Raw genomic sequence first — 26,331 nt, 5'->3', positions numbered from 1 at the left:
TTGTTTCTCCCGGACTGCACTAGGTCTTTCGTGCTATCAACTTTGTTTTTCACACTTACGTTTGCACATGTATGTTCTTACTTTGTGTATAGCTGGTTTTTTATTTATTCGTACTTTTATTATTATTTATTAGCTTCCGCACTGTGCACATGGTTACGTCACTTCCACGTGACGGCCAGCATGCCCTAATCTCGATCGGGGTGTGTCAATTAAATTGTCACATCTTGGCTCGGGCAGGACCACTTCCCGGGCCCGCTCCACCACCGTAGCACGATATTGTTCGCTTTGGGCCCCGACCATGCCCTCACGGTTTTGTTTTTGGGAACTCACGAGCAACTTCCCAGTGGGTCACCCATCATGGGATTGCTCTAGCCCCTTTCTCGCTTAACTTCGGAGTTTCCATGGAACCTAATGCCAGTGAGCTCCCAAAAGGCCTCGTGCTGGGTAGGGATGAGAATATACATATAAGGATCACTCCCCTGGGCGATGTGGGATGTCACAATCCACCCCCCTTAGGGGCCTGACGTCCTCGTCGGCACACCACGACTAGGGTTAGGCTCTGATACCAAATTGTCACATCATGGCCCGGGCGGGACCACTTCCCGAGCCTGCTCCACCACCGTAGCACGATATTGTCCGCTTTGGGCCCTGACCACGCCCTCACGGTTTTGTTTTTGGGAACTCACGAGCAACTTCCCAGTGGGTCACCCATCATAGGATTGCTCTAGCCCACTTCTTGCTAAACTTCGGAGTTCCCATGGAACCCGAAGCCAGTGAGCTCCTAAAAGGCCTCGTGCTAGGTAGGGATGAGAATATATATATAAGGATCACTCCCCTGAGCGATGTGGGATGTCACAATTTTGGTTGACAATAAGTGTTTTATTAATTAGTAGAGATTATGTAAAAAACATGAGGTGATAAAAAGTTTACGGAAAGTCCCACTTTTAAGAAAGTACCATTAGCATTTCTCCAACCCAAATACTCCACCCCTTTTAGCCCAAAACTCTTGTCCATAATAAATTCATATTGAGCTTCTCTTTCATGCCAAACTTAAAACTTCCCAATATATCTTTTGTAACTAAAGAAGAAAGGTAAAAGATTAGCTTGTCTAATTCCTCCTTTTTTTTTTTTTTATAAGTACATTGATATTTTTATACTAAATGGAAGGAGAGTTCGCTTGTCCATAATAAATTCATATTGAGCTTCTCTTTCATGCCAAACTTAAAACTTCCCAATATATCTTTTGTACTAAAGAAGAAAGGTAAAAGATTAGCTTGTCTAATTCTTCCTTTTTTTTTTTTTTTTTTTTTAAGCATTGATATTTTTATACTAAATGGAAGGGGAGTTCGGTTAAGTCATATAATGGGCAGCCTAATTCGGTAGCAAATTCACTATCAGCTTGACTAATTCCTCTTAAAAGCAAAAGAAATCATATAAGATGAAAGATTATCTTGTCTAATCAACTTGGTTGTCTATAGATAGGGGCGGTCCAGAGATTTTTGAGGTCCGGGACGACGTAAAAAAATGTGTCCTCATTTCATATAAAAAAATATTTGTTTTCACACGTAAAATATCGATAAAATTATATTTAGAAAAACATTTCAAACTCAATAATTTAGAAATGCGGAATAATTAATTTATTTTGTATCAAGAGAAGGAAACTAAAAAACTTCGGCTTTCAAGTAGATAGAATATGAGTTTTGTTTTCCATCTGAACTTTTAAAGTGTTTTTATATAAATCGTGAGTTGTTTTTTCTTATTTACTAATCTCGTCAATATAAGACTAAAAAAATATTAATGTTTTTGAGTCTTTAAGGATATGTATAAGTAATCTACTAGTTAGTAAATAAATTAATTGCCAAACAAAAATTTGTAAAAATTGAAAAAAATAAACATGCACATATCATTTTGAACTTAAGACCTCTCATTAATTTTAAACAGCAAAAACCATTGCTTCTAATTAAACTTCTTGATCATTTAGCCAAATTTTATAAATTTATACTATTATGAAAAGAAATTTGTAAAAATTGGAATGTAAATAAGCACACATGGTGTTTTGAACTTAAGACTTCTTCATTCATTTTAAACAACAAAACCACTAGTTCTAGTTAAATTTCTTTGTCACTAAACCAAATTTTATAAATTTATACTCTTATAAAAACATATATAAATATATAACTTCAATAATTTTGATGCCCCCAATTTTTTTGAGCCCCGAACGGTTGCCTTGTCCACATTGGGCCTGGACCGGGCCTATCTATAGGCTCATACCTTCAAATTTTAGGTAAGTTGTACCTAAAATCAAGAGCTCTACTTATTTTGTCATTTTTTTTTCCCAATAAATGATAGCATTTACATTAAGGGGTGACGAAGCGAATTAAGTCTCACACTCAGGCAGCCATAATAATGTGATTCAACTTTGCTTTTGGCGAGAATCAAACCTAAGACTTCTCACTTACAAATAAAGAGAAATACTACTAAACCGTATTACTAAGTTGCTAGTTTTTCATTCCTTTGATTGTTATTTTTGTTTAAACAAACGATATCATCTAAACTATGAGGATGTGATGAGTTTAGCCTCACAATGAGCTAACAATAATATGATTCAAATTCGCCTTTGGTAAGAATTGAACTTAAAACTTTTCACTTACAAATGAAAAAAAAATATCACTAAACTGTAGTTCCTCTCGTTTGATTGTTAAGCATGCCTTTTAAGAATTCGTCTATTTTAGCTATGTTTATGTTATATATGTTGGACTTCATTGCCAGAAAACAAAATTGCACGGCTGAAATCGTCAAAATAAAAATGACGAGGGACAATAGTGAAAACAGGTCAGACCCTTCTTGTTTCTCCGTCCAGGTTCATCCTCCCGAGCCAATTAATTGAATTACACAACGATTCGCAACTGTTTTTACGCCACTTCATTTCCATATATACACAAAAGCTCCTCTCTCTCTCTCTCTCTCTCTCTCTCTCTCTCTCTCTCTCAACTTGCTTGCCAATCTCTCACAAGCTTTTAGGGTTTGTGCATGGAAACCTCTGCTTCTTCATCAGCGACGACTGCCCAATCATCGACGGTTCGTATCTGTCGCTGTAGCTTCTTCAGACGCTGCTGTCGATGCTACTGTTGCTGCTGCTGCACCTAATTTCGATAGTATCAATAGCATATCGACACTCCTTAGCAATTTTGTGTTCCAATTTTGATCCGGAAAATTTGAGAATTTTGGGGATTTTGCGGTTGTTATGAGGTTCGCGGAGGCTCAGCCGGGCCTATCTCTAGGGTTTAGCTCGCATCAGAGTCCGAGCACGTCGAATTCAAACCAATCCGTTCCGCTGCAATTGCTCGACCAAAAAGAAGATAAAATTAGGGTTGAGAATGGGGATGATCGCGAAGAGGACGAGAAATTCAACCTCTTAGGGCACTCAATCTGCCTGAAAAGGCAACGGGACGGGTTCACTCCGAACCCAAACCCGTCAAAGTGCTTGGCGGTGGAATCAGCGGGGCTGGAGGCGAGGCGGGCTGCGGTTCGGTCTTGGGGGAACCAGCCCCTTTCGGTTGCGGACCCGGAGGTCCATGAAATTATGGAGAAGGAGAAGCATCGGCAGGTCAAAGGTATTGAATTGGTTGCTTCTGAGAATTTCGTGTGCAGAGCTGTGATGGAAGCTCTGGGCAGTCACTTGACGAATAAGTACTCGGAGGGTATGCCCGGGGCGAGGTACTACACGGGCAATCAGCATATTGATCAGATTGAATTTCTTTGTCATGAACGCGCATTGGCGGCTTTTGGTCTTGATCCAGAGAAATGGGGTGTCAATGTCCAGCCTTATTCATGTACCTCTGCGAATTTCGCAGTCTACACCGGTCTTTTGCTCCCAAATGATAGAATTATGGGATTGGATTCGCCTTCGGGAGGGCATATGAGTCATGGGTATTATATTCCTGGTGGAAAGAAGGTTTCGGCTGCCTCAATATTCTTTGATAGTTTCCCTTATAAGGTGAACCCACAAACGGGGTACATTGATTATGATAAGCTTGAGGAGAGGGCGGTTGATTATCGACCCAAGATACTTATTTGCGGTGGGAGTTCGTACCCCCGGGAGTGGGATTATGCCAGGTTTAGGCATGTTGCGGATAAATGCGGAGCTGTGTTGATGTGTGACATGGCTCATATCAGTGGTCTTGTGGCAGCCAAGGTTTGAAATTTGATATCTGAACTCTAGCTCCTTTATTTAGTTTGTGAAGTTTCATTCGTTAGCTATTATTGTTATTATTGCTTCATAGCATATCACGATCTCTTGGTTAGAAACTGGTATAAACGGTATTTTATCATTAAGTATAATGGTTGAGCTGTTTATTCATAAACAGTAGTATAATAAGTTAATAACATGCAAGTAATTCTTTTGGTTGCCATATGGCGGTCTAGTGGACTTTATGTTGACTTTCTAATATATTAGATAACTGCTGGTTTTCTTTATGGGTGTCAAATTTCCGTTTCAAAGGACATAAAATTCTTGAAGGTGCCTGCTCCACAGTATTTCATGCTTTAGGTTAGAAACTGGTTTCCTGTTTTTCATAATGCATTGTGTTCCATGATTCTTGGTTCTCGTGTCTCATTTTGTGCATTCTTCAACTTGATGTTTTTTATGCATCGCAACTGTTCCTCATTTGAGAAAATGTCCGAATTATATTATGTTATGAAATGACATGAATGCTCTAGTGCTGTGATCTGATTTATTGAGAAAGTATAATACTTCATAAATTTTTTAATCCCTTAGGATAGATGAGGACACCGTTAATGCTGTTTGTGAAACTCGTTTCTTTGTTATGTTGGTTAGCCTTCCAATATTGATTTGTAATACTTGTTTAGAATGACTTACCTTCCACTGTTCACCTCTTGTATGGATTATCTGTTTGTAGCTTAAGGTGGGATTTAGCTATTTAATAGGCCATACTCATATTGGTTGAAAAAAGGAGTATCTGCAATCTGTTTCTTACATACCCGCTACTGTTCATTACAGGAATGTGCAAGCCCATTTGATTATTGTGATGTTGTTACGTCAACAACGCACAAAAGTCTCCGGGGTCCTAGGGGAGGTATTATTTTTTACAGGAAAGGCACAAAATTAAGGAAGCAAGGTGTACATCATACTAATGACGGTAGTAACAATTATGATTTCGAGGAAAAGATAAACTTCGCTGTTTTCCCCTCCCTACAAGGTGGTCCTCACAACAATTATATTGCTGCTCTTGCCATTGCCTTAAAACAAGTAGCCACTCCAGAGTATAAATCTTACATGAACCAGGTGAAGAGAAATGCACAAGCCTTGGCTAATGCTTTGTTAAGAAGAGGATGCAGATTGGTTACTGGGGGTACTGATAATCACTTGCTGCTTTGGGATCTGACTGGTATAACAGGTATTATAGTGTTAGCCAAGTCCAATTTACAACTAGGATTATGAAATTATATTTCCATGTAGAGGAACATCTACTGTTTAACTTTCCAGTTTTGTTATCATTTTAATCCGATTGGTTTTTTATAGTTAGGTCAAAATTCAAGTTTACATACCCTTTCATGTTGGCATTACATGATTGCTTTTATAAGCAAAAACATGCCCGAGGCCGGGCGCTTCTCTCTTAAGGAAGAGGCGGCGTGGTATTCCACGGGAGAGGTTTATTCGTGGCGCACGTTAGTGCGTTGGGCTCACATTAACAACCTGACTTCTTTCTTAAAAGGGGGTTGCTTTGGGGGCTTCAAGGCCACTCTGCTGCTCAAGTTTTTTGCAGCATGTGTGATCTGTTTGCCCTACATCTTTTCCCTTTTTATTACATGATTGCTTTTGTAAGCCAAACAGAAGGTGAGTTGCTTTAAGAACAACATAAATATGTTTTTTGCAAACATTAATAGTGAACTTCTGATCATTGATAATTTTAACATAGAGAGAGGAAATGTGTGCAGAGCTGCTAGTTAGGGGAAGCTACATTTGATCGATCACCATTTTGAATGTTTATGCTCTGGGAACCTCTAAATACTTTAAATTTTTGTGGGTGCATGATACTCCGCACACTTTCTGTACAAGTCTATTTATTAGCTAGTTTATTCCCAAATGTGGATGATAGTGGGAGGTCTTATCTTTTCAATAGTTTAAGAAACATCTTTCATATAATCTTCTTTCTCGCTGTTCCAATTTTAAAGCATTTGCCTACATTTTCGCATCCAATCTCCCCTCTTTTTCTTTCTCTCACTTTGCTTAAACTTGCAATGTTATGTAATTTTAAGGTCTAATTTTGTACTTTGCTATCTTACCCCTTTCCTATTTACAATTTAAATGATATAGGTAAGAACTTCGAAAAGGTCTGTGAGTTGTGCGACATCACTCTCAATAAAACTGCTATATTTGGTGATAATGGTGCTCCTTCTCGTCGGGGAGTGAGAATTGGTAAGTAGCCTTTGTCATTTGAATTTGATCTATTTCTGAAAGCTGCAGATTACGCTTGAGTTTTTATTATGTGGACATCAGGATCAAACCATCTCCCCATTCTTTTTTAAAGTCGGTGTATCCTCGTCTGTTTTTCCTCCTGTCTCTTTGTGATGTGATGAATTTAATTACTCGGCTTGCATGCCTCTCAGCTTGTTTTTCTTTTTATTATCCTGTGGCGTAATTTCGTTTTTTCAGGTACGCCTGCTATGACTACAAGAGGTTGTGTGGAGGCGGATTTTGAAACAATTGCAGACTTTCTTGTAAGGGCTGCTAAGATCACTGCTTCTGTCCAGCTGGAACATGGAACATGTCACAAAGATTTTATCCAAGGTCTCCAGAACAGCAAAGATATTGTTGAGCTCAGAAATCGGGTCGATACATTTGCGTACCAGTTTGAAATGCCAGGATATGATTGATGTCCAAACGCGTGACAGCTTTCATGCATGTGCAGCTTGTTATCCTTGCTTCTGTGGCTTACACCTTGCTTTCGTGGTAACCGTACACGATCCTTACTTTTTGACCGCCTGTTCTGTTTTCCGATTATCTCGTGTAAATTACTGAGGAATACCAGAAAATATGTTGCCGATTTTCACAAGTAGACCTTGTTCCCGCATCCCTGCCTGGCAATTTCTTTATGATTTCTGTATAAATTATAGCGAAGTAATTGTTAACAATCTGCATATATGTGAATGTGTAACCGAAAAGTATCGAGTTTGGTCTCGTTTGTTAGCTATTGTTCTTCGTCTAGTTGGCAATGCCGAACCTCTACGGGTCCGTTCGGTTTTTGTTCCCGAGAAGCGTATTACGCGGACCAGGGGCCTCTAGTTAGTGCAGCAGTTCATGTAACAAAAGTTTGTGTGCAGCATTTTGCTCTTTTACGTACACCACATTTGCTTGTCGTATTCAACATTCTGCAGTTCTTTTTGTCATGCCTCGTAAAGAAGCTGAAATATCAAGCTGCACCGTTCTTTCAATGGGCAACATTTTTTTGCCTCTTTCAAATGATCATAATAATTGCATATGTGGGTTTAGGCTAATTGACAAGGACAGTGTGCCCGTCTCTTTGCATTGAAGACCTAATTTCTCACTCGGTGAATTAGAGTAGTTTAATACATCGTCATCTTGGAAAAGAAAAAGGTTCATTGTAACGGATGGTGGGTTTTTTGTTGATTTTAGTTGTTTTGCTTTCAACAATATTTAATTGATTTTGCTTGCCATGGACTCCTTCAAGGGAGGCAAGACATGAATTTCTTTTCCGGCGAGGGACAGGAAGCATGAGATACGGTTGAGAAACAAGAAAAGTGACCCATAATTTTCTGCCCTTTATTTTGTAATGTTTCTCCAAATTCCCAAAAGAAGGTGGAAGAAAGAAAATCATCTGCGTGAAAGACGGTTGTATACAATTATGTCTCTATCTTGACTTATTACGAGATTAACTGGTACGAAATCTTTTTCATGAAAAAGTTATACCACCAAAAACTTATATCTAAAGACTCAAAGAATTGCATGAAAATACATGATTAGTTTTATACAATTATATATTCGGTGACTAATTCGTGAAATGTAAGTTTTTCTCGTGATGGGATAGAAGGGTTAAGAAGAGACGTGGAGGAAGAAGATGATGTGGTGAGAAGGTTTCATCATGAACACCATTGCTTTCGAACTTGGAAGTGAACCGAATCAGACAAAAGCTTCTGAGGATCAAAACAAGGTGCTTTTTTTGACATTAAAGCAACCAAGGAATCAGACTACAGTCCCAAGCCGCCCTTTTCATCATTCTTTCACAACTAAGCACCAACTCTTTCGCAGTTCATGAAAGCGATTTTTCTTGGGCATCTACAGGCACTGAGTGCTGATATTTTTTTAACTATTAGATAAGTTCAACTGTCACCGATCATTAACTTTAAGTTGCTAGATTAACTCCAACAAATAATTGTGAAAGGACACTCAGTGTTTGTAGGTACCGAAAAAAGTGAATTGCCAAACAAGACCCCAACAAGGGAGATATTTTCAAAAGAATTTTCCCTTTTATTTATTTTTTATTTATTTATTTTTAGAACAGACCAAAAGAATCATATACTCTGATAAATTAATGGGATATTATCAAATAAAAGTTTGAATAAATAGGATTTTGATTGTGCATTTAAGTCTAAAAGATAATATGACAGAAGCTTCCATTCCTTCTTTTTCCTCTTTTGCTCACCCAATCCGTTTTTACTTTCACTTTTTCTTCTTTGAAATTAATTCTTTGACGAACTTGCACTTGCATAAAATATAGTTCAAAATTGGATTTAGGACTAGGTCTTCTCAACCCATAATTGCATTTCTTTTTTTCTTTTCTTAAAAAAAAAAAGGATTAAATGATAGATTTGTCATGATAGTTCACTCTTCTGTGGGGTGGGGCGGGCCGGGGGAGGAAGCCTTTTAGCCTCTTCCTAACCATCATCGTGTGATTCACACACGTCAGGGATCGAACCTAAAACGTGCCGTGTGATATACGAATTTAGAATTCATTCATAACCACCATTTTTTTTAAAATATAACGATACCGTATTTTTAATTTGCATTATAAAAAAAAAAAGGTGGTAGAAGTTTGAATTTGAAATGCAGTACGATGAAGAAAAATTCTTACTAGGCAATCCAACACTGGCCAAAAATTAAATATAATAATAATAATAATTAATAATGAATTCTATTTTACAAGACCGAGTTCAGGGTTTCTCCAAATACCTTAATCTAGTGAAAGAGGATCACGTTTAAGTACACATTGACCTAATGACTTGACGCACAAATGCCACCAGTAACTTTCTATCCTCTTTCGATATGAGAATATTCGATCATAATCTAGTTTAAATTACAGAATGAGCTATTCGAACTTTGAGTTAAAAAAAAAAAAAAAAGCACACTATTACAACAAACTTAGCAACCTCCATATCAACTGCTAAAAACATGAGATGCCAAAAACAAGAGGACATGTAAATACCTGTCCTACTGCTACGTAAATTTTTTATTTTTTATTTTTTTTACCTGTGACTGCAAAAGTCCAAGAGCTTCTTCCTCCCCTCAACAATTTCATCAAACAAATCATCAAGTTGGCTCACAATATTCTCAGAACCAGAAGTCAACACCCCAAAACACTCTCTCAAATTCTCCACTCTCTCTCTAATCCCACTCTCCCAATCCATCACTCCTCCCTGTGGGCCCTTCCTCTCCTCCAGTTCACCTCTCAGCTCCTCCATCGCCGCCTTCGACCTCCTGAACTCCCACACCAGAATCCCAGGCCTCTCGCTTATCTGCCCTATCTCCGCCGCCACCCGCTGCTGCAGTCTGGCCGTCGATATCATGAACGGTGATCCGAAGATCATGCGGCCCTCGTAGTCGTCGTCTCCTTCCCTGCAAAAGGTTGAGTCCTCCGGCGAGCAGAAGACCAGTCCGTACAGCAAGACCATGAGAAGCAGAGAGCTCACGTTTCTCATTGCGTACAGGACTCCCCTGAACCCGCTGAATCCATTAAGCTTCGATTCGACGGCGATCCTTTCGTCGAATTTCAGTGAGAGTGGTTGGATTCTCGTTTCCATCAGCGCTCTGTTCTCTTCCTCCAATCCAAACGCTTCCCGCCGCCACCGAGAAATCGCGCGCACCACCTGCTGACATGACAGAACGCATGAGTCTTTAAAAAATTAATACGAGTTTTGAGAGAAGTTTGAAGATTGTGATCAGAATTGAAGACCCACCTGGCGGGAGAGCTGAGGAGTGAGATGGTGGTGAGAGTCGAGGAGGGTGGAGGTGATGGTGTGGCCGGAGGTGCAGAAATTCTCCATAGCAGAGACGGCGGATTTGAGGACATGGCAGGCTTCCCAAAGCTTGGAGCTTTCGTCCATGTACTCGTCAAGCCACTTGTCCCCAACAGGCAGATGGAGCCTTTGGACAATAAGGGTCAGCTGGGAGTGGAAAGATCGAAGAAGGGTAAGAGCCCCTTGAAGGAATTGGATTGACATGAAGTTGCTGGAAAGATAAACCCTTTCGAGATCGTCCACCCCACGAGCCAGAAAGGAATAGAAGCCATTGACAGAGTTGGTGGAGGAAGGATCATCCATGTTTTAGCTTGTTTTCTTTTTCTTTTGGTGCGTGGAGTAAAAAGAGAGGGTGCTATTTGAATTTAAATGATGCGAGGATTGGAAGGAGTTGAGGGATGGAAAGGAAAGGGAATGAAATGGGATTGTGGCAAGGAGGGAGAATCTTACAAGGAGAGGAAGCTCAGGTTTCCAAGGTTGAAAACGATTGTTGTTGGGAGCAATGATGGGTGTTTCCTATGGAGGGGAAAAGGATGCCGTTTTCATCGTTTTAATGGGATGAATGTTGGGCTGGAAAAAAATTCCTAAACTTCCCGATCCCGACCGAAAAATTCCCAACCCCAAACCGAAAAATTCCCAACCGACAAATCCCGAACAGATCGGTTACCCATATCGAACCGAAACCGAAACTTTTGGTACGGATTTTCGTATTCAACCTACCTTCGTTCGAAAATCCCGAACCGAACCGAACAATTTTTATATATAATTAAATATATAGTTTTAATTATTATAAACCGTTGGATTTGGTTGAGATTTAATCTCAACCGTTCGTTTATAATTAACCCTAACCTTTCTAGGCCTCACTCTCACTGTCTCTCTCTCGACTGCTCTCTCTCTGTTCTCTCGACTCCTCCTATTTCTTCGCCTGTCAGTCCCCGTCTCTAATTCTCCTTCGGTCGATCTCAAACCCAGCCACCAGCACCACTCTGTCGGTCGATCTCGAACCTAACCACCACCACCACCACTCCGTCAGTGGATCTCGAACCTAGCCACCACCACTACCTTGTCCGAGTCTCGACTCCGACCACCTCACCATACCCTCTCATCTCGCTCCAGCCACCATACAAACAACAAGCAAATCAGGTTCAGCATATCCAGCAAGCAGGAAGGAGTAGGAAAGAGATGGCCCTAATCACAAACTCACTAGTATCAGAATCGAAAGCAGCACCGGATTGGTTGGAACTAATTTTCTCCGGTTGATGCAATTTTGTTTGAATTAAAATTAGATTTCTAGGGTGTGTGAAAATTGGGTTCTAGGATTTGGATTTGGATTTGGTTTCTGCAATTAGGGTTTTTTCTAGGATTTGATTTCTGCAATTGGGGTTTCTGTAATTTTTGCAATTTGGATTTGATTTTTGCAATTGATTTTTGGAATTTGGATTTATACAATTGTCCCGAACGATACTAAAATCGCCAAAATTATTCGGGAATCCTATAATTTTGGTTCAGTTTCGGTTTTGAGATCCCGTCCAGAAATGAATTGGTTTGAGATTCGGGTTACCAGTTCGGTACGGGATCCTGATCCGAATCAGCCCCAGATGAAAGGATGTGTGAAAAATTAAAACTTAGCCTAAAAATACCCAAAAAAGGAAGATATGTGTATTTGTGAATTGAGAGAGAGAGAGAGAGAGAGAGAGACGTACAACAAAAGGAACAAAGAAATTTTCATGAGCTCAAATTCAATTGCTCATTATCAGTGTTCCAAAAAAAAAAAAAAAAAAAAATGCTCATTATCATCAATTTTAGATGCATGAGAGGAGGCACTATGAGAATTTTTTTGGTAGGACACTCTAATTACGTCATACCGTGCCCTCTACTTACGTCATATGTATGATAGCTACGACAAATAAGTAAGACCCATTCTATTTGGGTTCTACTCGGCCCCACCTTGGCCAAATGTTGTTGTACAAAGAGTCTGGATTCTCGTCGGATCTTCTTTGTAAGAATTTTAGGAATTCGTAAATCGTATCTATTCATCATAGATTGTATGGTCAGAAATTATTTTAAATATTTTTATTTAAAAATAAATATAAACAGTACTTGACAAAAACTGATCGGACAATGTACGATGAACGGATACGATTTATAGATCCATAAGATCCTCACCAAAAAGATTCGGAGAGGATCTTGTTGGTTGTACAAAATAAGAAGGTGGATTATCTACCCTCCCATTTCCATACTCTCCTTATGCCCTCCTGTGATGTGTGGTTACGGTTAAGCCACGTCAACATTTTATATTAATTTTTTTTTATAGAAATAATAAAATAAAAAGTAATAGGAATATAAAATGTTGACGTAACTTAACCGTGACTATACAAACAGGAGGGGATGATGAGAGTATAGACATGGGAGGGCAGACAATCCACCTCTACAAAATAAAGTGTGTGAAGTTGAGTTGCAGCAGGTTCAGTGGTACCATGGTGTCGAGTCTTATAATGAAATGCTACATGAAGAGAAAGTTACACATGGTAATATATTATTCGTTCATAACGTTACGTGATAATAAATTTGTTCTGCGTAAGTTTTTTAAATAATCTTTTGATTTGAGTGTTGTTTGGCTTCTTCCTTCCTCCTTTTCATCCTCGAGCTACTGACTTGGCTCCTTAATCCACCTCTAATCTATTGAAATTTGTGGGGTTTGCTTTTCATAGATATTTCTTGTTTTGTTGATTTTTTTGAAAGAGGAGGGGGACTTCAAATTCCGGACTTGGAAATGGAATGATGAGGTTCCTCGCATATGTAATGTGTGTTGTAATTTGTAAATGTGTTGTAATTTGTAAACCCTTCTGACCATGCATAAATAATTAGTCTTTTTAGGCCACATTTTCCTTTAATATATAGTTTTTGCTAATCATTCTTTTCCCTTGGTGACAAAAATTGATGATGCTTCTTCATAAATCATGCCCCTTTAATTTAATCCCAGCCGTTTATTTGGTACTCCTTAAGGACCCATCCAACGGCTAAGAAAGTAAATCTTAGTTTGAAATGATCAAACTGCATGGGTGTTGCAATCCACTCGAGAGATTGTTTAGTGTATTTGAAATACAAATCGGTACATTACGTGTTTGATCATTTCTATCGTTTACATTTATAATAATATATAGTGTTTTCTTTTGACGTCCGAGTACACATAAAAATTTCTTCATCCAATCTACAACTATAAATATGTTTAAAGTTGTGAGGTATATGTTTGTTTATGGCTTACCAAGCACAATACGAATAAGTTCCTTTAAATTTAATATTAATTTCATCTTTAATTATTTATTTATTTATTTTTAAGGGGTTCTTTTTTCTTGATGTGGGGGTTGTTTTTGGGTGTGCGGGGGGGACCAGGAAATCTAATATTATGTTGGGGGTATGAGACATTTTACTTTGTTTTTATATTTTTCGGGTGCTCGTGTGTTTTTGGAAACAAAAATACGACATCTTATGAGGATGTTTGGTCTTTTGAGATTTCATTGGAAAGTGAAGTAGAAGCTTAGGACCAGTGTTATAGGGAATTGACATGGATGTACGTACCTCGCTAGATTTTGGTCTAGGGTAAACGTGATGACATATGATATACATTGCTTATCCATCCAATTTTTTTAGTAATTTTATGGTGTACGATGATATTCTATTGAAGTTAAAATATTTGTATGTATCTTTTATTATATCACGTACAAATAAAACATATCAATCATGTCGCTTGTGTATAATATAACACATGGAATAAATACAACATGTGGCGCTACTACCATACTTGAGAAATGCTGAGAAAATTTGCTTAAGAGTGAGATTCTTCATGCACTTTCCGCCACATTACAATTAAGAAAGTTTCACTTTTAAGAGAGTTTTCTTACTACGGTTTAGTGATATTCATTTTCACTTGTAAGTAAGAGGTCTTAGGTTTAATTCTCACTAAAGATGAATTTGAATCATATTTTTGCTAGTCCATTGTGAGGCTAAGCTCACCCCCTCCTCTTTAGTGTATAGATAATATTGTTTGTTCAAAAAAAAAAAAAAGAAGTTTTGAGAGTTTTCGAATTTTTTTTCTTTTCTTTTTATCCTCCAATTAGTGCTGCGATTGTTTGACTCGCTTTTATTTTATTCTACTTTAATCTTCATTTATTTTCAAAAATAATTCTCATTTAATCTCTAATTGTGTTTAAAAAATTTAATTTCTTTTAGTACAGAGGCAAAATTTTATTGTTTGATGTTTTTGTCGCCCCCTTTAATATCTTATTTTCAACATAGTTTGTTGTGGAATCACAGTATGAACTAGTTTGGCATAAAAAAACTCAACAAGCTTAGACTAAACTTTATGGGTTACCAACTTGAATTGTGCTAGTACAAATTTTGATTTTAAATTCAAAATTATTTTTCTTGAGACATTTCAGTTTGACAGTGAATACCATGAGATTGGAATGTATTTTTTTCCTGGTCAAGTCAGTAGTAATTAATAATCGAACTGTTCACTTACTGATTCCCATCCCATGGATGTTGTACCCGTACTCGCCGTTATAGCAACGCCTGCATTGCCAACTGAACCAGTTGTTATAGTTGGAGGAAGAACATATATAGCTCTCTTTCTTTCGATCAAGTTTCGGAAGAGACTCTTTAACTAATTATGGAGAGTGATTTCTGTACATCATTTTTCACGCTCTGCATACTTGTGCAACACTCATCATATCTCATAATTATAAGAAAAAATAAAAGGACAACAACAAAAACCCAGCTCCACCAGATGTATGTATAGGAAGTTCCTATTCTTGCCAACCAAACAGAAGGACTTCCAAGAATCCAGATATCGCCAAGTAAAATAAGGGCAGGTATTGGATTTAGGTTATGGTGCGTAGGTTGAGGGGTTTGCTTGATTATTAATGGTAAAACATGAACTTTCCTTATAAATTAGATGAAAAAGAATCACAAAGAAATAAGTAGAAAATATATGATAGAGAAATACCTGCAGCTGGAAAAAAAAAAAAATTAGGGTTTTAGATTGAGGTGGTGAAAGTAAACGCACTTGATGGCTAGATTGGTCAAGCAGCATCCCTTCCATCCCCATCATGATAATACCAATAAAAGTCGATCTCTACAGAAGAATGTTTCATTTTCCACTTAATGAGCTTAATTAGATGGATGCAACTGGATGGTCCAGAGCCCTCTCAACAATGAAAATGATACAAAGGAATGAGTCGAATGATTTTAATTCAAATTCAAAGGATATGGTACAAGGGTTTTGGGTTGTCATGGCATCAGGGTTTTTGAGAGTCAAAGATGTTTTCTAAAGAAAGTTGAGGTTCCACTATAAAATCAACTGAAAAAGTGGGTAGTAACCTAACTCCTTATAAAGTTTATTCTTTTTTCTAATGTATGATTTATACTCTCAACACTATCGTCCTGAAGCCTTTACTCTAGAATTTTGGACCTCCATGCCTCATGTTTTCAATTTAGGTTTTTATTAAATGGAAAAGGATCCTCGCCGGATCATTTTTTCTTAGGGATCCGGGGGATCCCGTGATCATGGTCGTTCATCGTACATTGATGCAGTTAGTTTTCGTTAGATTCTATTTATATTTAATTTTAAATTTTAAATTTCAAATGATTTCTGACTGCACGATATACGATGAACAATCGTGATCAAGGGATCCCCCCAGATCCCCAGGAAAAAGATCCGGCGAGGATTCTTTTCCTTAATAAATCTCAACCCTAATCCACCATTCCCATCACTTTATATTACAGTCTAGTTGTGTTTCTTTTCACTTGTAAGTGAGAAGTCTTAGGTTTGATTCTCGTCAAAGGCGAATTTGAACCATATTATTGGTAGCTCATTGTGAGACTTAGCCGAACCCTAATATCATTTGTTCAAAAAATTTAAAAAAAAAAATTCCACCAGTCCCACATTTTTTTGGTATTTTAGTTCCCTTTTCAGAGTCTCCTTTATCCCATCTTCTGTTTCGTTCTTGATCCTGAATTAGATATCGGATATTGGATGAGAGTGAAGATAAAAATACATTTGGAATTGAGATTAAATTTTAAGTATATCAGTTGAAAGGAAGACAAAGTTGGGAAGACCACTATGGTCTTTCAGCGGAAAAGATGCTCCACTTATCCAGACATGGGCAGGTCACTTCCAATTTGGTAAAAAGGTAAACCAAATGCAGGTTAAAGTATCTCTCTAAGCATACTACCACATGTGGCAGCGCTAAATCAAAACAACTGGATGATAATCATATTCTTAAGCTTCCACTTTCTTTTGTTCTCGGCCAACCTGATGAACTTTACCATCAAAAGGTCAAAGACCTAATTAGATTCGGAGATTTTTTATTTTTTAGTATGTCGATATTTTTACATTAAAAAAAAAAGTTTGGCTAACCTACATAATTGGCAGCTTAATTGGGTAGCAAATTCGCTATTCATGAGATTCGAACCTAATACCTCTTATTTTCAAATGAAGATGAATACTACCAAATTCGGAATTTGTTTTAATAAATTAGAAGAAAGAACAATATAAATTTGTCCAAAACTCAACATGCAGAATCATGGGACCTTCTCTTCAATGGAACCGGATCCCCTACAGATCCCATTCGGACCAAATATACAGATCCCCTTCGGACCAAATAAAACTAAGTCTGCTAAGCAAGGGATCCGAGCTGTTGAAATTTGATCAAATGACTACAAACATGGGGCCCTCTAAAAGTTATAATAATTGTAGCTGTTGGATCAAATTTCAACAACCTGTATTCCTTGCTCAACAGGCTCTATATATTTGGATACAGAGGGGATCTAGTTCCCTATTCAATGCCACATATACAAAATATATAAATCTTATTCTATTATTTTCATCATTAACATCCTAAATTTTTTTATATCGAACATTAATATATCTTAAGCCATAGTTTATATGGTAGAATTTGCACAAGGTCACCCAATTTGGGATTCCACGAGGACCTGCATATGTGACGCCACACGAAGCTAAAAAGGATTATAAGCGTAAATCCTTGAAGAACGATAATCTGGAATCTAGCTATCAGTTTTGGAGAGTAATCCCAAAGGATGATTGATTAATTGATAATTGATTGAAGGATCCAATGACTTAAATAAAGGATTACAACTGCTTTGAACAACTCAAATGACTTTAGTAATTAAAACAACATTAATCAGCATTTATGGAAATTAAAACGCTTTTTTTGAAAGCCTAAACAGTCATTTTTGGCCTTAAACACGACGAGATGATCATGGTTTAACCTGATCGACAATTAAAACGCTTATTTTACTCATGATTCTATTCAAAATTGACATATTATACGCTTAATTATGACACAAGGATACTGTTTGCTGCAGTTTCTGATATATATTTGTATCCAATAGAATGTATTATCATTAGTGTGGTTGGACTATACAAAGACTATTGGTTACTCTGTTAATTAGTTTGGTTGTTATTACTATCTGGAGTGCTAAGCTGTCACTCAATATAAATGCTCTCTCTATTGGTCTTCACAAAGGACTTCTCTCCTCTGTATTTGTTAAGATTTCTTTGTGCTCGAGTGCACACCTCAGAGAGAGAGGAGAGAGAGAGAGAGAGGGACGATACCCTTTTTATAGAAACAAAGCAGTAGGAATCAGCTCAGTTAAGGACAGATAAACCATTGCACCGAAATTACTTGTATAAAAAAAAGTAGCAGGGGTTCCTTAAAATGATGATAGATACTGAAGAACGGGGCCAAGTAAAAAATAGTTAAAATCCTGCCCTTCATCTCACTTTAGATTTATAGACATTTTTCTTTACCAACATTGCTGGTGAGAGTGTTGCAACAGGCTATATATCTTTCTTTTCCTTTTGGTTCAAGTAGGGCAAAACGCACTTCACGAGATTATGCCTTTTAATTCGTCCCTTTACCCTAAAAGGAGGAATCTTCCAAAAAATCTTCATAATTCTGCAACCAAGGTGAATGTGTGTTAAGGATCAACTAGCTTAGCTAGAACATTTAAAAATAGTGCTTATTTTATAGGTTTTATTTCCTACAAGTTCTAAAAGAGGAGAAATTTTCTTTTGCAATCGATGACATCATGTAACAACTATCTAACGAACGATAAATGTGTTTTTTAATTACTTGACTATTATCTACGTCGTAAGTCATCGGTAGTGCCACTAAAACAAGATTAGTTTTAAAATAATTTCTCTCCAAAAAGAGAGCTCCTAGGTGGCTCTTTTTCCATGAAGGCTTTCTATTACTATAAGGTCCTACACCATGATGCATGCCACATGGAGCCAAATTAATGGTTTGCAACCTCAATGGTGCTTAGCATTACGCTTGTAGAGATATCAAGCATATATGTTTTGATAGCCGACGTGCTTGTTATTCTGACCATGAGTGCCTTACCCAACTCATTATAGTCTTGCAATAATTAAGTCAAAGACGTTCTTTTCGTCATTAGATGATAAAAAAATACATGATTTTTAGATTTGATATTAAAGATGGCAAATAACTTGATGTACTTTTAATGTTTTAATCTCAATTCATAATATTAAATTTAATAATAGATAACCGTAAATCTTTGATCAATAGGTGACCAAGAGAACAAAACTAATATTTAGCAATTTTACATTTTTGAATAATTTAATTGATCACGATGGTAGTAAATGTAAGTAACATCAAGGGCCATAGTAGGAAATAACACCAAAACTTCTTAGCCAACTGTATGTGGAAAATTTAGTAAGTACCCTTTCAATCATAATCATATTTCTTATACATATAAGACTCACTTGCATAATAGTGAATTCACATTCATGCATAAGAGACGTGATTAACAATGTTATCAATAATACATAATACATGATATATATATATATATATATAACTTTCATTATAGCTAATTTTAGAAGGTCATTGGTTTGAAACCTGTAGTCCCAATCCAATGCATTTCAATAATTTCCTGCAGGGTGGGGTTGAATTTGTTTGTCTCTTTCGTACGTGTAGGTTTAAACCACATAATGCAAATTTAGATTAAACTTTCAGATCATGAACCTTATATAGTAACCTTACTAATCTTTGATGCTATTGTTCACTTTTAAAGGAAAGTCTTGCATGTCCTCAGAAATGAACATCATATTTCTCTGTAACATTATTATATGACGATGACATGATATATCTACGAAAACTGTATGCGAATTTTTAATCATTTTAAAGCCACATGTCATTTTCGCAATAGAGGCATCTGTGCATGTTTCTTTCTTCAAAGTATATTTGAAATTTACTTTACAAAATATCTCATTAAATATAATTATTGGCAAACACTAGTTGGCAATTGATTACACAAGGAGAGACTAGTATAGTATTCTTGTAGTTTCTTTGTGTCCTAATGCTGCCACAGGCAAATTATAGTGCATGCTTGTCAATTGCCAATGCATATTCCTTTACTTAGCACTTTACTCCTCCGAAAGAACTTTCAATACACGAGTACATCAGCATTATAACGTTTTGTATCAATCATACAATATTGTATAGATAAAAAATTTATACATGACGTTGTTTCATTAGTATGAGACACTACAATGAGTCAATAATGATGTACCAGTGATTCGAAGTTGCTCTCCTACTTGAGAATCCAATCGAATAATCAGATGCAATAATTGTTGAAAGCCGATAATCATTTTGAACAAGGACATTGGTTTAGGCATTGCTTATACTTCTATGCTTGTTAGAGCAATTGAGTAAAATTCTATGGTTACCTAAAAGTCATTGAGTAAATTTACCTTTAAATCATTGCTGGCAGCCTGGAACTATAAAAGGCTGTAAATTACTGTAATTAATGTCGGCCAATGTGGAAAGGGATCATTTCCAGATCTCTTCCTCTTAATCTACTAAGTTTGGAGATCCGGATCATTGAAAAATGATCCAACGGCTAAAGTTATTATAACTTTTTAAGTGTGTCTCTGTTTGTAGCAGTTAGATCATTTTTCAATCGTACGGATCCCCAAATTTGATGGATTAGGAGGAAGGCTCCGGATGCCTTTCCGGCCAATGTGTTTGTAGACCTAGACCTAGAGCCGCAAAAGGAGTCGCATCGCATCTATGAAAAAAAAGGAAAAAAAAAAAAAGAAAAAAAAGAAGATGGTTTTGATTTTGGATTTGGTCTGTCAGGATCTCAGTAGTAGAGCTGCCTTGCCTCTGGAGGAGGGAGAGGACTCATGTTATTGGACTAATTTAATAGATGTCATGAGATTTTGTACTATGAAATTGTGCACGTCTTCCTCAGAGATCAGTATCTTAATGTATTTTTGCTAAAGTACAAAAATGAAATCAAGCAGTTGTTTTCAGTTGATGTGAGAGATTCAATATTTGCACAGAGATGAAATGAAAAAATTGGTCTACCATTTTTTCAACCAAAAACAATTTTGATAATTTGGTAGCTATGATAGTAATAAAGAAGGGTGTATAGGAGAAGAACAAAAAGTGTAGTTATCGTTTTCAAAAACAACCGACATATGTTTCTTTTTAATTATTTTTTAACAAATGATAAGATATATATAATACGAGATTCTCTCTTGCAATCGGTGATACTGTATAAGACCTATTTATTAGATAACTGGTGTGCTATCTGAATACATGACATCATCTACGTTATTAGTGATGCCATTGGGACAACATATTAGTTGCAAGAGAGTTTTTCTAATACAATGCGCCATAGCCACTGGCGATCCATGACTCAAGCCTCGAGGGGTACCAGTGCGAAAATTGTACAACTTTTTCGTTGAGTCATATAGTCGATCACGAGGGTGGGCTTGTTAATTGCCATGATCTGTTGACAACTTTCAAAGTCTATCTCACGGTGTGTCGAGCATCACTTGTCAAGATCTACTAAATTATGCCCGAAAGATATTCTATCAAACAATCTGTGAGTATTCAAGTCCCATACCAGATGGGCATAAGGTCATCTGAGGATCTTTCTCCCCATATTTCCAAACTTTTGTAGGATCTAGGGACCCTTGGATCCGGTACCCACAATTAAGTGTCGAACTCATGACAACTATATATCATCCTCATCATTATGTAAGCTAAACTTGAGATCTCATTCAACTAACTAAAGACTGTCGACAACTTTCAAAGCCTATCTCAAAGCCCGTCGAGCATCACTTGTCAAGGTCTGTTGAATTATGCCTAAAAGATATTTTGTCGAACAATTTGTGAGTATTTTCAAGTCTCATACCACATGACCATAAGGTCCTCAGATCCTTCCTCCCCATGATTCCAAATTTTTGTAGAATCTCGCGACCTTTGGATCTGCCGTTGTCTATAATAATAGGACTCACAATTAGGTGTCTAACTCATGATAACTATATATCATCCTCTGTTAGAATATGAGTATGAAACATGACTTAGAATTGGCTGTAATATTGGATGAATCTTTGAATGGAAAAGTCTTGTTAATATGCTCAAAGGAATTCTATTCCTTATAGAATTATTGGTGCTTATGTAGTCCTTGATTGTGGGACTTGGTTTTGCGCTGATTAACCTTCAACACTCATAGTATGGTAAGGTATACTTTGTTGACTTCTAAACTAATTCTAATAGGAGAATAAGTTGGAATAATTCTATATATAACCTCAATCACTGCTCTTGCAAATATCGCTGTTTGTTTTGATCCGAATACCTATTATTTGGCGAGCACTTTTGTTTTTGCAAAAGAGGAGAAGGTTGTTTGGTTGAGAAGCAGCTATGGCTTCTTCGAGTTTCAATTCTGCAGGTAAGCTTCTCGGCAACTCTTTGATTTCAGTTTATAGCTTTATTACTTAATATTGTTCTTGAAGTTTTGGTTATTCAATTGGTAAATCATTGATCTGTGGATATAGTTCTTACATCGTCATCATTATTGTAAGTTGAACTTGAGATCTCATTCAACTAAGTGAAGATTGAAAATAAACTACTAGCTAGTAAAAGAATAGTTTGTATTAAATGAATATAAGTGTTTGTACTATACCTGATCAATCTTGAAACTACTAAACACCGGTCAACGTCATACCTTCAAGGACCCACTGAGGGGTTCATGTTCAAGCACCATTGTCGAAGCACAAGAGTTTCCCTCCAACCAGGAGGCCAATCACAGTATGACATATGTCAACGTCAAAATAAAGCTCATAGACCACGGACAAATGCTGGAGGCTCTCCTCAACTATAAAAGAAGACCATTTTGCTACAATTAGGAGAAGGAATCGTGACCTTTCATTGTACATCGTGTGGTTAGAAATCATTTCAAATTTAAATATAAATAGTACCTAACGAAAACTGACCAAACGATGTACAATGAACGATGAATGACCATGATTACGGGATCCCTAGGATCCCCATGAAAAGGATCCAACGAGGATCATTTTCCCTACAATTAAACCCTAATGTCATTATTGTACTTAACTAGTCATTAGAACCCATTAATGATAATTATGCTTAAACTTATGTATTTGTGTAAAGCCTTCACTATTAAAGAACTCTTGTAACCATTAATGAGTACTTCTCTACTTCGTGGACGTAGCTAGACTTAGGGTGAACCCTTTACATCTTGTGTTGGCTTCCCTATCTCTTTACATATTCTCATCACTAGGTGACCGAAGCAACCGAACGAAGGTCACAAACTTGACACTTTACGTTGTTCCAAAATCTCACAAATTTTGTGCATCAACAAAAAGTAACATGTATGTATTTCGGAAACACATAAAAATTAACTTCTTCATTCTCTTCATAATTAATCTCATTCATTTAACCTTTGAATCACGGGGGCTTTTCTTTCTTTCTTTCTTTCTTTCTTTCTTTCTATACACAAACTTGAAGCCCTTTCTGTCTTTCAGTTAAAAGGTATGTTCTCAGATGCTGCGAAGAGAAGAAAGCACGCCCGGTGGGAATCAGATGCCTTATATACCAAGTTAAAAGTTTTAAGCGTGAAGCTAAAAGTAGTAATAAATTGAAGGAAAAATTTAAGTTCTTCTTTCTGTCAGCTCAAGAAAACAGACGCAAATGCTAGTGCACCAAAAGGAAAAACCATAAGTTTTATGAGCTTTTTCAATTTCAGACTGCACACTATTTCATAGGTTCAGAATTATTTCACAGAGTCGGAAGAACTGAAAGTTTTTATAAAGATATATCGCACTGACTGCACAACTCATTCATCTGAACTCGAGATATCGATGTTTTGTTGAATGGAATGAAACTTCTTGGAGAATACGACTCTAAATCTGAGGTTTCAGGCTCAAGTTCAAGCTACAGTTTGATCTTGGCGGGATGTCTCTTTCAAGTTTGAACCGTTTTGGCTATAAGCTACGTAGAGTGAGAGCATTGAGCAGCAACCAAACGAATTCGCCGTGAGAATAAAAAACAGATTATTCGATTGGATATATAATAATATGTAACATGGTTAACAACCGGATCCGTGGCGCAATGGTAGCGCGTCTGACTCCAGATCAGAAGGTTGCGTGTTCGATTCACGTCGGGTTCAATACCCACTCCGGGTTTTTTTTATTTTTTTATAATTTTTAGCTTTCCGCCAAACTTATTCTGATAAGAAAATTTCAGTATATTCTAAACATATAATTTATCTTGTGTGCAACTTTTAATCAATTGTTTACATTGTTATTGGTTTGTGTTCATTGTTAGTTTTGACAATTTTACGTTGTTATTGGTTGTGTTCATTGACAATTTTGATAACGTTATCATGCAATTATATAATAAAAATAAGTAGTACAATAATATTAGTTAACATTTTTCTGTTCTTATTTTCTTGTCGTTTGATTTGTTAACATGATATTAGAGCATGTTTCATCCCTCTGACTTCAATCCCCTCGTTTGGTATATCAATTTTTATCATTTCTTTTTTCTTTTCTTTTTTAACTTCACCTTCAGTTTGTTTTCTCAAGTTCAGATCTTGGGAATTTGTCAATTTTCATCGTGGGTTTGTTTTGTTTTTTATTTCGATTTTGCTTCTCTTATTTTTTTTGGGCATCCGCTTTTGTTCGTACCTTGTTCTTGTTTTCATGTGTCCAATCTCGGAAAAATGCGGTCTTTGAGCATATAATGCGGTCTTGACAATTTATAATCTTCTCCTTTATTTTAATCAATGGAATAAGAATCAAAGTTTGTAATAACATTTTTCTTCTTTTCTTACCCTTTGGTTATAGGTGGACTAGGGTTAGCCTTTAAAATGTTATGCCCTTTATTGTCTTTTGACACTGTAATAAAATTTAAACAAACAATATTTTAAGAATGTGCGTAAACTCAGATGAGTGCGGTGTTTAACCAGAAAAATTCTAACAAAATTTGATGAGGACCAGGTATTATATATTCAATCAGAAATATCTTTTCGTGGCCCAACTGTCATTACTAGGGGTGTGTTCGGTTCCGTTCGGTTCGGTTTTTTGCGAAAATTGGAAACCGAACCGAAATTATTGTTCGGTTCGGTTCGGTTCGGTTTTCTATTGGTTTGTGTTCGGTTCGGTTTGTATTTGGTTCGGTTTTCTCGGTTCGGTTTCGGCCCGGTTCGGTTTTTTTTTTTTTTTTTAAAAGATCCTAAATAGTTTGAGAAATTATGATTGACAAGCAAGAACACCATGAAGTCAGACAAATTAAAAGTTTGCTGGACAAATCCCTCTGATCTTATTTCAAATTTGCGAATGTAATCTGAAGCATAGCTTCCTTTTGTAAGCTTAATGGAAGTTGCATTCAGAAGATGGCACCTTCATGAACATCTACAGGCCTTTTAAACAAAACATTAGAGCTTCAAGAGTTTAAGAATTCATAAATAGCTCAACCAATTTGTTAAAAGATCCTAAATAGTTTATGTAACCCTTTTTTGCTCACAAGGGCTACTACAGTGGACATTCAAGATTATTCATTAATCCATCAGGATATGGTCACATGAACATATCGAAATCAAATATTACAGTATAACCAACAGGTTCTCAAAAGCCCAGAAAACCATCAAAATCTTCAATCACGATTCACGACAAAGAATAATTAATCAAATATTACAAATTTACAATTTCTGAATTCTGAATCTGCATGCAATTTTAATGATTGGTAATTTGGTAAGCATTAAGTAGAAGCAGAAGCAGAAGCCCAGAAGGCCAGAATCGGTAAGCACTAAGCAGAAGCAGTCAAGCAGAAGCCCAGAATTAAATATCGATATTCGATAAGCAGAAGCAGAAGCCCATATATGAGAGTACGAGACCAACCCTTTGCAGTCTCAAGACTCGAAGTCGGCACGGCAAGAACAAGCTCAAGGCGAGATCAAAGATTGGCGCTGACGGCGAAGGCACGGTGTGACCGTGTGAGAGATTGAGACAATTTGAGAGTGAGAAAGGTCCGCCAGTCGCGAACTCGATGTCGCCTGGGATTCAAGACTGAGAGAGACAGAGAGTTTGAGAGATACAGAGAGTGATTGAAGTTGAAGTCTTGAAGACCGAGAGAGAGAGAGAGGAGGCTAACCTTTTGATGTCGACTGTCGAGACTTGAAAACGGCAAGAAAAATCTGACGGCGAGATGAGAGAGAGTGACTGACGACGAGGGCGAGGTGTGAGAGACTGAGAGTGAAAAGGGTTGCGCCGTCACGAGTCGCCTGAGAGATTGAGAGAGACAGAGCGAGAGAGAGATGAGGCTCAGGACCTCAGGCTACGCGAGACTGAAGAAGAAGAAGAACTGAAGGCAGGGAAGGGAAGTAGGGAACGAGAGAGAAGAGGCTTAAGGGTTAGGGTTACAACGGCGGCTTTAGTTACAGGGAGTCAGGGACCAGGGTTGTTATTTGTTAAGGCTTAAGGGTTTTGTTAAAAACATTAAAAAATTAAAAATAACCTCACAAATCCTGGAGGCATGAGGGTTCGAACCCATGCCTCCAGCTTGTAAAGTTTCATTAAAACCAACTTGGCAACAGGTTCGTTTTGTTATGATTGTATGACTAAACAATTTATAAATATTCAAAAAAATTATATATATATCGGTTCGGTTCGGTTCGGTTTCCGAGCCTCAAAAA

General features: G+C 37.1%; 2 protein-coding genes and 1 non-coding gene across 3 annotated transcripts; 2 read left to right on the top strand and 1 right to left on the bottom strand.

Moving 5' to 3' along the window:
- Window positions 1-2,916: 2,916 nt before the first annotated feature.
- On the top strand, window positions 2,917-7,094 carry LOC125476943 (serine hydroxymethyltransferase 7-like). The gene is made up of 4 exons (XM_048583637.1): window positions 2,917-4,195; window positions 5,021-5,417; window positions 6,338-6,439; window positions 6,677-7,094. The coding sequence occupies exons 1-4, from the start codon at window positions 3,245-3,247 to the stop codon at window positions 6,895-6,897; spliced, it is 1,671 nt and encodes a 556-aa protein (XP_048439594.1). The 5' UTR covers window positions 2,917-3,244; the 3' UTR covers window positions 6,898-7,094.
- Window positions 7,095-9,130: 2,036 nt separating this feature from the next.
- On the bottom strand, window positions 9,131-11,969 carry LOC125476630. The gene is made up of 2 exons (XM_048582928.1): window positions 10,216-11,969; window positions 9,131-10,125 (listed from the first exon to the last, which is right to left on the bottom strand). The coding sequence occupies exons 1-2, from the start codon at window positions 10,576-10,578 to the stop codon at window positions 9,505-9,507; spliced, it is 984 nt and encodes a 327-aa protein (XP_048438885.1). The 5' UTR covers window positions 10,579-11,969; the 3' UTR covers window positions 9,131-9,504.
- An 11,764-nt stretch (window positions 11,970-23,733) lies between these two features.
- TRNAW-CCA lies at window positions 23,734-23,805 on the top strand. Its single transcript has one exon. It is a non-coding gene; the product is annotated as a tRNA-Trp (tRNA).
- The last annotated feature ends 2,526 nt before the right edge of the window (window positions 23,806-26,331 follow it).

Source organism: the organism of the source record quoted next, unplaced genomic scaffold (assembly GCF_019419815.1).
Source record: "Pyrus x bretschneideri cultivar Hongxiangsu unplaced genomic scaffold, Pyrus_bretschneideri_v1 Contig2, whole genome shotgun sequence".
Classification (NCBI taxonomy): domain Eukaryota; kingdom Viridiplantae; phylum Streptophyta; class Magnoliopsida; order Rosales; family Rosaceae; genus Pyrus; species Pyrus x bretschneideri.
The sequence above is the reverse complement of the archived record's forward strand: the minus strand, read 5'-3'. Positions and strand labels throughout refer to the sequence as shown.